The sequence below is a fragment of the Colletes latitarsis genome, chromosome 7 (assembly GCF_051014445.1).
Source record: "Colletes latitarsis isolate SP2378_abdomen chromosome 7, iyColLati1, whole genome shotgun sequence".
Classification (NCBI taxonomy): Eukaryota; Metazoa; Arthropoda; class Insecta; order Hymenoptera; family Colletidae; genus Colletes; species Colletes latitarsis.
Window position 1 is genome coordinate 21,395,962 of NC_135140.1, and position 15,402 is coordinate 21,411,363.

The following is a 15,402-nucleotide window of genomic DNA, read 5'->3' on the forward strand; positions in this document are numbered from 1 at the left end:
GATCGTCTCTTTTCTCTCGATTCTCTGTTCCCGGCGCACATTTATAGCAGAGAGGGACGCGTCATCGTTCAGAGGACTCTCGAGGCCGTAGAAGTGATTCGATGAATTGCTGCAAGTGCAGGAGGATCTCTCGAAACGTGAGTTATGTATTTCGAGCGTTGAATCGCGGCTGATAGATATCTTTCTGAACAGAGTGTACTCTCACGCGTGGGAGGAAGACGGGGAAGTGAGGGAACTCGATCAGAAATCGGAATCTCGTGGAAAGGAGGTTCCATTAGCGAGAACGGATTTGGAGAAAAGAATTTCTCTGAATCCTCGTCGTTCTATTAATGTCACATCCATCGCCGTCGGGGACGAGAAGGAAAAGAGAAAGGGAAAAGAGAACGCTGAAAGCTCGGATTTTCGTCTTACATAGCTTGTATCGATACCATGAAAACTCCCTCGCTCCGTCCCCTCAATTATACGCGCTCTGGCGACGTTTTGTGGAGATCAGAACGTTCTGTAATTACAAGAACACGATGATCGAGTGTACGGGAGATTGAACTACGCTCCCGAGCTCCTTTGCTTTTGACTCGTTCACGGCTGGATGATATAATTGGTATACTTTGGTGACTGATTTCCTGTTTGCCTGAACGCGACCGTCGTTTACGCGATGATGAACTATTTACCAACATACGACCAGAGTTGGAGGGTGGTTTGTTTGCCCGGTAAGACCAGCTTCTGTCGAGTAACTTAACAGAAGCATCGGTCGAGACACATTTGAAAATGTTTGAAAATGTTTGGAAATGTTTCATGTCTGCCTTGGATATCAGAAGCGATAGTTCAGTGTTTTGGCCGCAATTTAAAACCTAAAATGCCTTGGTGACCCCATTAAACGCACAGAAGAAGTTTACGAGGATGTAAATCTGGCTTGAGACACGTTGCGGTCCTTCTTTATCAGTCCAGCAACGTTTTTACCAAGGAACGTCGTGTGGAATCCATTTATCATCCCCAGTTATTAAAAACTTTACGAAAGGTTCGTTTCTATCAACGATTCGTGAATTATCGATGCCGGTATGTTTACAATTTTGGATATACCACGGAACCGATAAATTTCGTTTGCCTCGTATTACGTTACTAATTCTTGTCAGTATTATTAAACCGGATTATGAATTGCCCACGCCCAAGGTATCGCCCAAGATACCGCCAAACAAGATATTTCTCGTCCACTCCTCCCCCCCGTCGCGTTCGCCAAGCCGTTCGTCTGCGACGCTGCTTAAATTACCAGTATAATAAACGTATTAGCACTCATCTCCATATTATTATCATAATGTCCACGTATCGCGTAGCGCAGACCGTCGTAGCGACTTCTCTTCATCAGCGTTGCATCAGACCCCGGACTACCCAACCTCCCGAAACAACCACGGTTCCTTCGGGTTATCGCGAGTGAAAAAAACTTTTTTCCCAACCGGTGGCGTAATCCTGTCGTCGACCACCGACGGTAATTTCCCCCCGTTGGAGAATCGGGAAACCGGGGACATTAGCATTTTCCGTTAAATAACCGGCAACCGGTTGCTAGGTGTTAGCTGACAATCGATAAAGCGTCAGCTCGCATCTCCTATAATCGAATCAGTTTTATCGGTTTAAAGCGGCGTACCGCAATTGGCTGGAACCGATTGGCAGGATATTTGCTGTCCGCCGGAATTCCCGATAAGCAGTAAATGAAAAATAACGGGGGGACGAATATTTGTTTACCCCGAGCCAGGGAATCGTATTTCACGAATTACGTCCGGTACCGTTGCCTTTCTTCCCTCCGACGCAGTATATCTCTCCTTTGTTCTCCGTCGCGCCCGACGACACGATGCCACCCAACACATACACGTCACCAGCCGTATTTTGAATAATTTCTCGACCGTTTAGGACGACCGGGGTGCAAGCTGACGTGACAATTATTGCTGGCGCGCAACTACGCCAGCTTTCCGGGCACCTGCATGCGTGACAGAGTCATTTCGCTGGGATTTAGCGTCGGTTTCTTTCCAAATTCTACGATTATGCTCGTCAAGCGCCCGTTTTATCTGATTCAGGCTAAAAGGGCCGAGAACAAAACAAATTTTTTTTACGAGCTTTCGCACGATTGTACAGCTTGACAGACTGAAGCTAATGATACCCGGTTTCGGTTGCAGACGGTTATTAGTTTATGAGATATTTTATGTTAAAGTTACGGTCTCCCTTATCTTCGTGATTAATGATATGGTGTCTCTTTTGTCACGGGAAATGGAAAGATTATATCTGAAAAATGTCTCCAGCTGGATTCAAACCCGTGACAGGAGAAAACCATAAGTCTAACGCTTTAAGAGAGGTGGAAGGGAGGAAATCGTAAGTTTAACAGAAAATATTTTAGAAACTATTATTAATAGTCTCGTCGAAAAGTAAAAAGGTTCTAGCAAGTAGGACTGATTGTGGTAACTATCAAGGATTTAGGAGAAGCTAGAACTTAATTAACAAACTTAATAAACAAATAAAACGATTGGTTTCGGTGTGAACATTAGAGCTTTCCCCGACATGGTTCTGGTTCAGAATTATTACAATTTAGACTTGTGTCCACCGCCCCCAAACCTAGTTGGACTCTCTTTAGTATTATCGAACTGCTAGAGCTGAGAGTTTCTTACATATTCATATACGTTTGGTTGATGAATTCATACTGGTAAACTCGTTGACTCTCAATGAGGAAGCCTGGCTTAGCGCTAGAACTACTCAGGAGTTAGAAAGAGCTAAGTCTTAAAGGACTTTCGTGAACCCCAGAACTGATTGGAGCAGGTTTGAGCATGATTTACCTTTAGAGGAAATGCCAAGAGGAAGGTCTAAGAATTTCTAAATATTCTTCACTAAAATACGCGTTGTTTGCCTTTCGAAACATTAAAATCCTCCAATCCGTTCAGAAGTTATGATTTTCGGAACGTACGCATGAAATTTCAGGAGAAACATCAATGTACGGTCAGACATTGTATTTTCGGTAATGAATTTTTTTCTCGAAAGTGCGTAGAATTTCAGGGGTATGTCTATCGACCAAAAATGATTGTAATCGAACCTCGCAACTGAAAATAATTTTTTTAGAACGATCTGAAATTTTTTGTTTTCGCCGAAAAATTTAGGCATCCAATCTTCGAGTTTCCAAGTCTTGTCAGTAAATTTGAACATCATCCTACCCCATAGAATCCTCTTTAACCTCAGTCAAAAAGTGTCCAAACTTACTGACACTCGTCAGACGTAGGGACGAACCACGTCCAGCAAAAAATAATCGTAGAGAAATTGCGAATCGATGAAAGTCCGTTCCCGTTCCGGGTCGAATATACGATAAGAAGAAGGGAGGAAGCAACCAGGAACGGTTGACGACGTTACACGTTAGCAAACATCGTCTCCTGTCTCCGATATTCGAGACTCGAGGAACGAATTTCCGCGGGAGCGCGGATGGAAGGAGATATTCCGCGCGCATTATACGGCGGACCGGTCGAACGTTGTCAAGGAGGAAGATATATTGAGTCGTAGAGAGGATCGCGATACTTCTCCGTTTCCCTGAAGAAAAACAATGAGGGATCGAAGTTCCAACGAAGACGGCGAATTGCTATCGCGTTCCTACGTACTTCGACGGGGACAGAAATTGCGTTGACGTTTATAACGCTTCTACCGGATATCCTCGCGAAACCGTACGCGCCATCGCTCCACGCTTCCTTGCAATTTATTGCCAAAATTTGTGAGAATGTCGCTCCTTAACCAGCCGCCGCCGGAAGAACGCTATCCGTTCTCGAGCACGAATCGGATCGCTGCTCCGCGCGACGTGCACTTCGATTTAGCGAACGGTGTCGTATTTCGAACTTAATATCGGGTTGTCTGTTTTAACTAACGGATATGTTAAACACGAGGGCGGAAAATCCGGTCTTGTTGATCGCGAACGATATTTTCTGTATGCAAGAATAGAACGAGCCACGGGCTGCGGCTTTCGGGAGGGCTACTTAAATCATCGGACTCACTTCTGCATCTGCTACCTCTGATTAATTATAGCGCCGGTGGAAAACCAGGACAGCCTGAAATTTGCAAGCAACGAACGTGCAGGGAAGAATGTTTGCACTTTGAATTTCAAAACAGACGTCAGGGTATTTTACAACATTCGTTCCGGAGGGCCGGTCGACCTTTTTAAGCTATTCGATTAATTAAAGATAAACCGCGACCAAATATCCGCTGTCCTATCCACCGGTTCGAAGCAACTTTTGATAACAGTATATTCGAACAGGAAGGCACGGTTGCTTAATTTTTATTAGAGAAGTTACTCGACAAACGCTGGCAAAATCTCGCAAACCAGTCCCCGTAATATTTCCATTGAGCACGTAGATGAGAGTAAACCTCGAGAAATGACGAATCCTCGTAACTTCTCTCGTGTGTTTTGTTAAGTAACTTAATTTAACGGTCTCCCAGTACTCTGGTAATTAACTAAGTTTTATTTCCCTAGCTGTCGACCGGACGTTTTGATGTTCCGTGTCTTTTCCATTCCTTGTTTCATCGTCGTCGCGTCCGCTGCGTACGGGGACCCAATCTGCCGTCACATCGCTACAAAGATCACGAATAGCCTAATCAACGCTGCAGTATAATTCCTATTTCATACGTGCCTTGCATTTCGTTCGCGTGTGCCGTGTGCGAAGGAAGCATGGAAATGAAAATGATAGTCGCAACCAACAGTCCCTGTTCGCTATTTGACGATCAACCAGTACAATCGCAGCAACCAACAACCTGCATTCAACATTCAACAGACGACACCCTAGGTTTATTATTTAACAGTCAGTGTACAATATTTAACACTCAATTTTCCGGAAACCAGCACGGTACATTCAACATTCATCAACCAACGAGCAACGTCCAACACATCCTAATTTTCCGTCCTAGGTTAGTTACAGCTTCCAGAGCTTCTTGACATTATAATCGTAACAAAGGAACAGAAGGCACTTTACTTGCCACAATTTTGTCCGCGTTCCCCGACAGTCACGGTCATTTTCAAGCTTCTAATGCCGCTAATGAAATACTGTTAACCCTCGTCAAAACTCGTGGCACTCGCGCTCCTTGTACACGGCCGCGTTATATAAATCCGGTTCGTACAAATTTAATACCAGCTGGGATTAAAGGGATGCGTGGACGCAGCCGTGGGATCTCCAAGTTAATGCCTTGATGCATATGTTACTTTGGCGCGCAAACAAAGTGACAAATATTAGTACCGCTAGTGGGGAATGTTTAACCAGAATCCGCATTCTCGTAGTGCATTATGAAGATGACTAAACATTTCGAGCACAGGGTAACCTTCAGCTCTGCAAAGGAGCCTTTCTTTCCGTGATTTGAAAAATTGGAGCTCGAGGAAACGAGGAGGTTAGAGTTGAAAGAGGTTCAAAAGATACGACGGATTTTTCAAAACGAGGTCAAAAACCCTAAAAAAAAGTCGTACGGAAATCACGACGAAGACTGAAAGGAGCCTCAAAAGGATTCAAACGAAGACCTAAAAGGCGAGGACCAAACATAGACTTCAAGAGAGTTCTAAAGTAGATTCTAAACAGGCCTAAAAGAACCCCGAAAAGATCCAAGAAACGTCTGAAGGAATCCTCAAAGCAAGCCGGAAGTAGGCCTAGTATACTAGACGCCATTTTGTATCCTTGGACCCAACGTGGGCGTAAAAAATATTTCCCGAAGGCGTATCGTATGTTTTATTCATGGAAACAAAAGTTATCCGAATCGAACGCGTGGTAGAGTCAGAAAAAATTCGTCAACGCAACCCTCTTGGACGTCACCAGGGTGACCAGCCCTTAATTTGACCCTGGCATAATAAAAATTTGTGGATACGCGATCCTTTGGAAAAGCTTGATCCGATCCTGGCTCACAATTAATCCCTGACAAGCCTTTTTCACGATAGCAGCTTCTTTGCCGGGCAAAAAATAACCCGATATCCTTCGCCGGTAAACATTTGTCCCCGCGTAACGTCGATATTTACACTGTCGGTTCACACACGTGCGGCGAACGGACGACCATTTTTTAGCGTTCCCCGGATCGTACACGGCCCGAAAACAATATTTTACTGTCACTTTGCATATGCATTACTCGCGATGAATCCCATCCGGTCGTTGGCAGATTGAGTTTATAGAGGCGGCGCTCTAAAACAGATACATACGTTTCACGGAAGGTGGAAATCGATGGGCGCGGGACGGTCGGTCGGGGCACCAGGACGCCCGCGGCGTGTGTAAATCAGCCTTTATCCTAAATTCTTGCCGACGAAATCCTTGGAGCCGCGCTCCAGGGGAACTGGATAAAGTATGTCGTCAGCAAGAAAGTCCTCCGGCTGACGCGGAACAAAATACAGGCTGTTGAAAAGTTCCTGGCACGCCTCTCGTCGACGCTTTGACACTTTATCGACGTCCCCGTCGGAACGCGTCGCAATCCACCCCGTATAAAAATCATTCGAGCACAGAGGCGCGTGGAAACGTCCTAGAACGGCTGTTTGAGGGGAAATGTCTCGTGCAACGCGCGACCCGGACAATGCGTCTGACGGTGACAATCATGAAGCCACTTCCAACGACGGGATGACGATGAATGGGGAGATTCCGTCTCGCATATCCTCCGATCTACGCCTTGCTTTAGGAATTTTTAGGCAATCCGATAATTAAGTTACGTCAAAGACAATGCAAGTTCTCATCAAAGCCCGTCAAACTCCGTCAAATTGCTTGTACGTTACGTTGGTGTAGCGAACTGAGTAAGAACATGGATGCTCAGATGCTCTGTTCAAGCGTACATCTATTTGTCTAGGGTGACGTCCACGTTGTATTCACTGTGACTGTTTATCGAACACCACAGGACGTCTAGACTTCGTCGATAGTTGGCCAACCCTCCGTGTCCTGATGGGAACTGACTGCATCCTGATTTCTCCGATGCCTCATTGATTGCGTTAGCTACCGTGTTAATTGATGCACGAACGAATTGTAGATTACCGAAGCCTGAATATCGCAAGAGTTAGCAGCTGACATATCTCTGATCAAACGTTGCTCGCTGATGGCTGAACCCATCGCACTGAGTGACTAATGAATTGACTATCGACTTCTACAAACGCGAGTAGCATAGGATCTCAAATACCCTGATCAAACGTCTACCTATTTTTCTAGTATGAAGTCTAACGGAGGAGGAGGATTGAAAGTACCGTCGTACTTGTTTGGTTCTACTTTGATAGTTTAAGGGTCGATCCAATTGTGCAAAGTTCCATCAAAATTGGCATGTGTCGCTTAACGAACATTATAAGTTTAATTTACCGAAAGTTTCTATCGAACGGGATGCCTAGACTTTGTCGGTAGTTTCCAAACTGTCAGTATCCTAAAGGGATGCGATTGGGTCCTGATTTCTCTGACGCCTGGCTAATTGCGTTAGCAACTGTGTTAATTGACGAATGAACCGAGGATTACCGAAACTTGGTTACCTCGAGACTTAGTAACTGCCACACCTCTGATTAAACGGTCTGATACCCGGATGCATTACACCGATGGATCGATCAAACCCAGGTCCCACTTAAAAATCTAGCAAAGAACGTAGGATGACACCTAAACTAAACACGGTAGATCCATCTCCCTAAGTCCACAGGACGCTTATTTGGTTTCTAGTTTGTTGGCTGTCCTGGTACCAAGGTGTTTCTACCTTCCGTTAAAGCGATACATTCGTAAGTCTGGCAACGATACGTAAGGGCTAGGTTAGTTGGCGAGCAAACAAACGAGCAACTCCTCCCACTCCTGATTCAATCTTGGTGACAATCGAACAATCCTTGTCTAAGATCGATCGCAGTTCGTCTGAATAGGGGACAATCGGCGCGCAATTAATACAAAACGAGGTTTGCCCGGGTCCATCCAGCGTCTGATTGAATCGTAGGTAGGATGTCAGGTTGCGGAAACCGTCCGAAAGGAGTACCGGCAACCGGATTCGAGGCAACATTAATACCGTAGCGTGTTTAAATATTTACAGAGCCGAGGAGACTCCATTGAACGCGCGGCGACGAATCAGGCCAGCCCCAGAAAGGGGTGAAAAAGTCTCCTCTGGTTCCTTTCTCCGCGGCTGGCTGCTCTGATGAATTTTTATGCTTCATCCGCGTTAGCTCGTCGCCGGGCGGCCGCGCGATTTAGCGAAACACGAGGCGAAGAACGACACGGGGAAAGGGAGACGCGGCTGATGAAGGCTCAGGAATATGCAAACGCGTGCAACGTCCCCCCGAGCATCAGCTGTGTGAATTACGGCCGCGGCACATATTATTGTTCCCGGTTCCGGGGTGAAAACTCATCCGGCACACGTACAAAGCGCGCCGACGTGTCGCTAAAGGGCCGACGAAAAAATATTGCGGCGCGTTCTCGACTCGTCAGAGGGATCGTGTTAGCCCGCTCGCGATAACAGCGATTCGACCGGGGATTTCTTTGCCCCCTCGGAGCCCGTGGCCTGTTAATTGCTTCTGGGGTCGATGCGTCGAGTGGCGTTACCGCACAGAGGACGACTAGATTCGCGAGACCCGACAGTGTTCAGACTTGGACGAGATACCACTTTAAGAGATGCTCCAAGGACCGGCCGAAAAAATGCCGAATTCGAACGGTTTATCGAGCCACTTCGGCAACATTTACTCATCGATTGATTGGGAAGCACGACTGATTGCACCCTGATCCCTTTCATCCCTTCCCGATCGCATCTACGACTGCCAACCGATGTCTGATCGATCTGAAGCCTAATTGGTACGAGACGAAGCGACTGATATATGTCTGAGTAAACGTTGCTCGATCAGGCTTAAATGTATTACACCATTTGCCTAATACGCGATTGATTACAGCGATTCACTCGTTCCGATACGACGATGATAAACGATTCACTTGAGAATCTTTACACTCGAGCAGGACATACGCGACAAGAAACCACGGATGCTCAGTTTAAACGTCTACCGCCGAGTTAGGGAAGATGTCTAAAAGTCGAGCCGGCTAGATTGATCTAGTAAAGGCTGCAGGAGTTCCAGAAACTTTGTTAGTAGTTTCCTAGCTATCTTTGATCCGATATGAACTGGTGAGATCCTCTTCTCTTTGAACCCTCTGCTTCGACGACTGTTAACTGATGCTTGATTGATCTACAGCTTCCTGAAATTTAATTATCACGGAAGCTGACATGTATCTTAGTCAATTTGCGGCAATTACAAATACGATGACGATGAATCAAGTCTCCAGAAGTGAACATCAATTTAAGAATCTTTCATAGTCGAGGCTCTTATATCGAATTGAGCATCAGAGTTTACTAGCGTCTACAGGACGTCTAGACCATGTTGATAGTTTGCTATATCAATTCTGATCTGATCCTTCCTGCTGACGTCTAATTGTCGCAAAAGATCTTGGATGATATGCTTGTGACGAAGGGTAGCCTAGATACATCGTATTGACTGACCACTGAAGTGATCGTTGACTAGAATTCTGACCATTGCGTTTGTCTCTCTGCTGTTAAAGGATATCAGAATAAATCGTAGAGTCCCTGGACCCCAACTACCACTCGATGTTCGTAGGTCACACGTTACTGGTTAAACATTACCTGTCGAGGCTCGAACGCATCGCACTGATTGACTAATACTATTGACTGCAGCTGATTCAATCCTGATCTCCCTGATGCTCCCCCAGCCCTAATAGCGTTAGCAGGTGTTAACCGATGCCTGAATGAACAGTACAACGCTGAAACCTAATTACCACAGGAGTTGTCCGCCGACAGATCTGTGATGCAACGCTAATAGCTTCCTAACTGAAAACTGACTGCCCGACAAAACGAATTGCCGTCACCGGCAATTAATCCTAGCAATTTGGAGCCACATCGAGGAACGACCGGATAGGATACCTCCACTTTAGACGACGCTAGTCAAAAACCAACCGTTCGTAGTTATAATACTGCGGATGGGGATCCGGATCTGCTACTTTGATCTCGTCGATGTAGGAAAAAAAATGGAAACGCGAAATATGTTTACCGTAATACCTGTAATCGCGTTTGACGCGGGTTCGAAACCGAGGAGGGGAAAAAGCGACACGGCAGAACGGCCAATTAAAAATTTCGAGGAGCCGTGGCCCCGTTAAAAATAATTACGCGGCAAATTGAACGCTCGTTGCGCGCGAAACTGCTAGCTCGCGGTTCGGAAACCGCGCCCACGCCCTTTCATTCGACTCGTTCGAACAAACCCCCTCCCCCTTCCACCCCCTTTCGCCGACCGGTTGTTACAGGCGGTCCAGTTTATTTTGAAGTATGCGCTTCATGGCGAGCGTGCACAACTAGCTCGTCGCGATAACGCCGCTTCCGCTTCGAACTACGTGAATTCAACCGTGTGATGCTTGTTTATTCCAGAAGAACTGGTAGACAGCGGGACCGCTGTTATTACTGAAACCGCGCAGTTTAATGCGCTCGGTGGTATTCGCGGAACTGTGTCCCTCCCCGACGTCAGACACAAATCTAGCAAGGCTATCTAGCGACGCTACGAAAAATTAGGGAACGTGTTCGCGGGCCCAAACATCGTGATCCAACTTTCTGACGTACGGTAACGATCTTTTAAACTGCTGGATATCTTGTTACCGAAGGAAGAAGTCGTTTAACTGGCTTGATCCCCCTAACTTGGAGCGGAAGGAATCTTTCAGAGTCGGATTTACTTCACCGATTCCTTATAATATATTAATGGTACCGCTTTAGGGACTCGTCGATTGGCGGTATTTCAAATAAATTTACGCCTACCAGTTTTTATAAAAGACAAATAGGCGGTCTAGTTGGGTGGATCGTAACGAAATATGCAAGAAGACCATGGCGATTATATCGGGAGGCTACACGCGCGGTCATTAAGCCACAGGTTTCCCATCTCCACTGTAATCACTTCGAGGAACGTACTTATCGATAATTTAGGAGTGATAGTAGCGTTAGTTTCAAGTTAAGTTCAATCCCTGTTCAGCAAGACGTGCTTTGTCGCCTAAATAGGTAATAGATGCCCCTAAAGTTTCACGGTATATTTCGAAACATCGATTGCTTTCCTCCGTGCCTGCCGCGAACGATTGAATCTCGTCGCGAAAACCGAATTAAGTATAACTCGTTCGAGCTTTTTAACATAATTGACACGTCTCGCTAAACACGTTACACAAACTGTCAGCTAAGACGATTAGACGCTCATAGAATGGCTCATGAATAATAAAATGGATTCAGCGACGATTTCCAGGAAAGAAGCTTACCTTCGTACACCCAGTCTGGCACTCCATTATAAATGGTCCCGAACACACCGGTGTTCGTGATTTGAAAGTCGACGGGCTTTTCCGCTTCTGGTCTGTAATAAATGTTGTTCTGGTACACATAGACCAGTGCGTTGCCGCGGGGTGCCCAGGTCGCCAGTTGCAGGGAAATGGAGTCGTTCGCCGTCAATGATGTTTCGTCCCTGAAAAGAAAACGTTCAAAAATTTGTAGCGTCATTTTGGGAATCCACTTTGCATAGATATTGTACGGTGAACCAAACGGCGAGACCCCAAGTTTCAATATTTTCTTCCCGTCTCGAGAGAAGATTCGGGAGTTTTAGGTGGACGTTACTGGACGTTTAAGTTTTACTTTGTTTGGCTTGGTTTCTCTTAGATTGATTTCGTCGAGTTTAGATTTCACTTGGATCTAATTAAGCTTCGACTTGACTAGGTTATATCCTAGTTTAGACTAACGTTTGACATGGTTTGACGCAGCTTGACCAAGTCTAGATCGGCTTCAGACTCGTTACGATCGTTCGTATTTAGATTTGCTTTGGTTTGATTAGATTCTGCTTAGTTGGGAGCGAGTCGAGTCTAGGTTTGCCACGGGTTTGATCCAAGTACACGAATCCGTGGTTGTTTCCATGACGCACAACTGTAACGAAACTGGTTCCCGGCGCGATTGGTGGACTGGAGGAATGGCGGAAAGTGGATAGACCAAAGGAAGATGAGGGAAGAAGAAACGTTTGTCGGTATCGTTTGGAATTCTGTAACCTCTGTCGATAAAACGCCGCGATATAAATGGACGAGGATACCGGTTCGTGCAGTAACAAGCAGCTATTCGATCCATTCTATCAGAATTGCTCGAAGAAACTGCCGGTGCCGCGATACGAACAAAGCCAAAGGCGCGTAAACCCAAGCCACAAGCGTGCTCTCAATGCCACGATTACCACGAATGCATATATGCTTTCGCCAGGATCCTGAGGATCCTTATTTTAGGAGCAGTAAAAGCAGCTCGGACGTAAACCAAAGTACTATGTCCGTTGAGATTGCCGCGTTACAGGAAACGATCCCCACGGAAGGGACCGGGGGATTCCTTCTTTCCGATCTCCTGGCTCCGTGCTTGATTAATATTTATTTCGATCGAAGAAATCGATAACCGATTCAACTCCGTACGCCTCTATTCTGCTACTTCCTGTGGCTTTGCCCGTCTAATTGAACGATAGACGTCCGCGTGGCTTTTGTTGGGGAGTTATACACGTTTCGAGAAAAAATGTAGATGGATTCAATTCCGTTTTATGACGGAGGAGCGGTTTACGAGATGCTGTTAAAGGATTCGTTCGAGCTTTTCAAGGTTTTGCATCGTGCGGTCCTCGAACTGAAGTTTGAATATGGAAAGTTCAATCTACCGCTCTGGACTTGAAGCATAGTCGAAAGATTACTAACAAGGGAAGTTCGCTGGTTGAGGTTTCGCAGTAACAAAGTGCATGTGAATCTTAATCACGTTGCTATTTTTATATTTTCTTTTACGCGAAATAAAATTCCAAGTATGCGCGTTTCTGATTTCCGTTTAATTTCTAAATTTTTCTTTCTGTGCTATTCGGATGGGAAACTTTGTTGAGTTGCTTTTCATGTTTTGACGGAAAGCACGGGCTACTTAATTTGCAAAAATATTAGCTATAAAACTGGGGGATCGAACAAGAAAGGGTATAAACTTATATGTAACGAAGTTCCGATCCAATATAAAATTTTTAAAATATATTTTAGCGCGCGCTAGTTGGACGAAAATTCGCCCAGAGAAGAAGAATACGTTGAAACGAACGAACAAATTTTCAAGCCCGCTTGCTCGGCCTAGCAATTGAATTGATCGAAACCCTTTTATATTTATGAGGGTCGTAAAGGTATCGTCGGAATTTGCTAATGGCCTTTAAAAGTGACTATACATAGAAAGCGATAGCGAGTAGCACAGGCTGGCTGAAACCGTATCCAGTTGGCACGGTTGAAAAGATAAGTAATAAAGAACGGTGTGTGCGTTACATTATTTCCCTTTTAGAATTGAATCCGCATGCCAAGCAGATATACGCATGTAGCGCTGTTAAATTCCCTAGAAACTAAATGGCGGCTTAAGGAATTTACGAGAGAAGGTCGAGAACTTAAGGAGCCACGCTTGATTTTCCTCCTACGGTCTAGAGAAGATAACCTCAAAGTAATGCTCGCATATTTTTACCAGTAACTCTGTGTTGTACCAAAATAAATTACTGAAATGTACTGTCATAGATACTGTTCAAAATTACATTACATTTTCACTAAATCCTGAAATGCATACACGATGTAGATTAGGCACATTACGATTGTAGAGTACTATTTCGATGGATATTAAGTTATCGGGTTTGAATAGGTTTGTGTCAAGTTGTAGGTGTTAAAGATAATAAGGTGTCAAATTACTAGTGTTGAGATAGTAGGGGTATTCATATTAATTAGAGCATAGCTGTTATAGGTATTATTGTAGGGTTTAGATGTTAGGCTATTGCTATTATTGATGCTATAATGGACTGTCAGGTTATTAGTGTAACAGTTGTCAAGTCGTGTTTAGATTATTATTGTTATCGACGACGTGCCTAGGTTAGGGTAGCGGATTATTGATGTTATTAGTGCTAGGTCTGGGTTACTACATCTCGTCAGGGATAAGTACATGATGTAGATTAGGTATGTTGTGTTATTAGAGATTAGGGTATTATTACAATGGGTGTTACGGCATCAAGTTTGCGATAGATTTCGAATTAGTATTAATTGTTAGAGCGTCGAAGTTGAGTCGAGTTTGGGCAATTTACCCAATTGCCCGAACTATAGTTTGCCTCATGCGAGGTACTCGTGAAAACTGTACCTGAAGAGCTGTCGAAGCTAAATTAATGAAAATATCGACAGGTGATCAATACCCTGCAGACGTAGTAAGCCGGTAATCCTTTATACTTCGCAGACATTAACAAAGAAAGGGTAACGCCATCGTAGCAACATTTTCATAACGAAACACTATTCTCCGTTGCCCTGCGTTTAATGTCGAATAAAAATCCAAAAAGCAATCGCAAAAATAGCGTCGATTAATGCCGATCACTGGTCGAACAAGTTGTGCTGGTCACGTAGCCCTGGATGCGAAGGAAAAATAATTTTCTAACGATCTTGGTGTACCGTCTGCACCGGAATTCCTCGTAACGAGCCTTAACCTGTATCAACAGAAAAGGAAAAAGTCCCACTAAAAAGGAGGATCACGGGAAGAGGAAACGTGGGGGGATAAAAGGAGCGGCGAGTATCGCGCGACCGAGGGGATTTTATAGAATTTATAAAATGTACCATGCCAACCACGCCGAAGAAAAATCGATGGAAAGTTCCGCGGCTCCGGCTGTCGTGATGCCAGAGCTCCTCCGGCCAGCTCCTCCACTCAAAGGGAACTTCTTCGCGAAAACCCATAAATAAAGACGCGGGTATTCATGTAGCGTACAAACCGGGTTTATGGTCGGGACTCGTCCGTTTCACTACAAAGTGCACGGGCACACGTTCGACTGGCTGAATCGCCCGTATCGATCCTAGATTCCAGCTGCGAAGAGACTCTAAAGCGGTGCGATTTATACCCCCATAATTGATAAGACGACACGTGTCCTAAGCAAGACAATTTCGACCGTGGAATCCGAAGAAAGCTATTGAATCGAATCTTTAAGTTATCGTATCTAAATCTATAATGCAGCGTCCAATTGTACATCGAGGTGTCGATTTTTAAGTCCACGTATCGCATTTCGGGTGCAGGGATCACGTTACATCGTGTGGTGTCAAGTTACATGCTATAGAGTATCAAATTTCATAGCTATCATATTACTTCGTGTGGTGTCAAGTTACAATCTAGAGTATCAAATGGAATCAAATTTCACGCACTGGTATCAAATTACATGCCGCGATATCACATTTCATAGCGTGGTGTCAAATTTCATATGGTATTGAAATCCATAGTGGATTATTAAATTCCGCGTCGCGTCATTAAATGTTAACAACTTGTCCTCTTTAGTCGGCGAAATAGCACACGTTTTAGGCAGAAATTAATGCCTGGTGATTTCATGTAATGCTAAAGGGAATATCATGAAACAAATCAGTGTCACAG

The 15,402-nt window shown here is 44.9% G+C and overlaps 1 protein-coding gene across 5 annotated transcripts in view; it reads right to left on the reverse strand.

Moving 5' to 3' along the window:
- Window positions 1–15,402, reverse strand: part of LOC143343479 (venom dipeptidyl peptidase 4) — a 199,812-nt gene that overhangs the window by 74,141 nt on the left and 110,269 nt on the right. For all 5 annotated transcript variants that reach the window (XM_076768423.1, XM_076768421.1, XM_076768422.1 and 2 more), the window contains one exon: window positions 11,259–11,458. In XM_076768423.1, coding sequence (XP_076624538.1) covers window positions 11,259–11,458 — 200 coding nt within the window. The remainder of the gene's footprint in view (window positions 1–11,258; window positions 11,459–15,402) is intronic.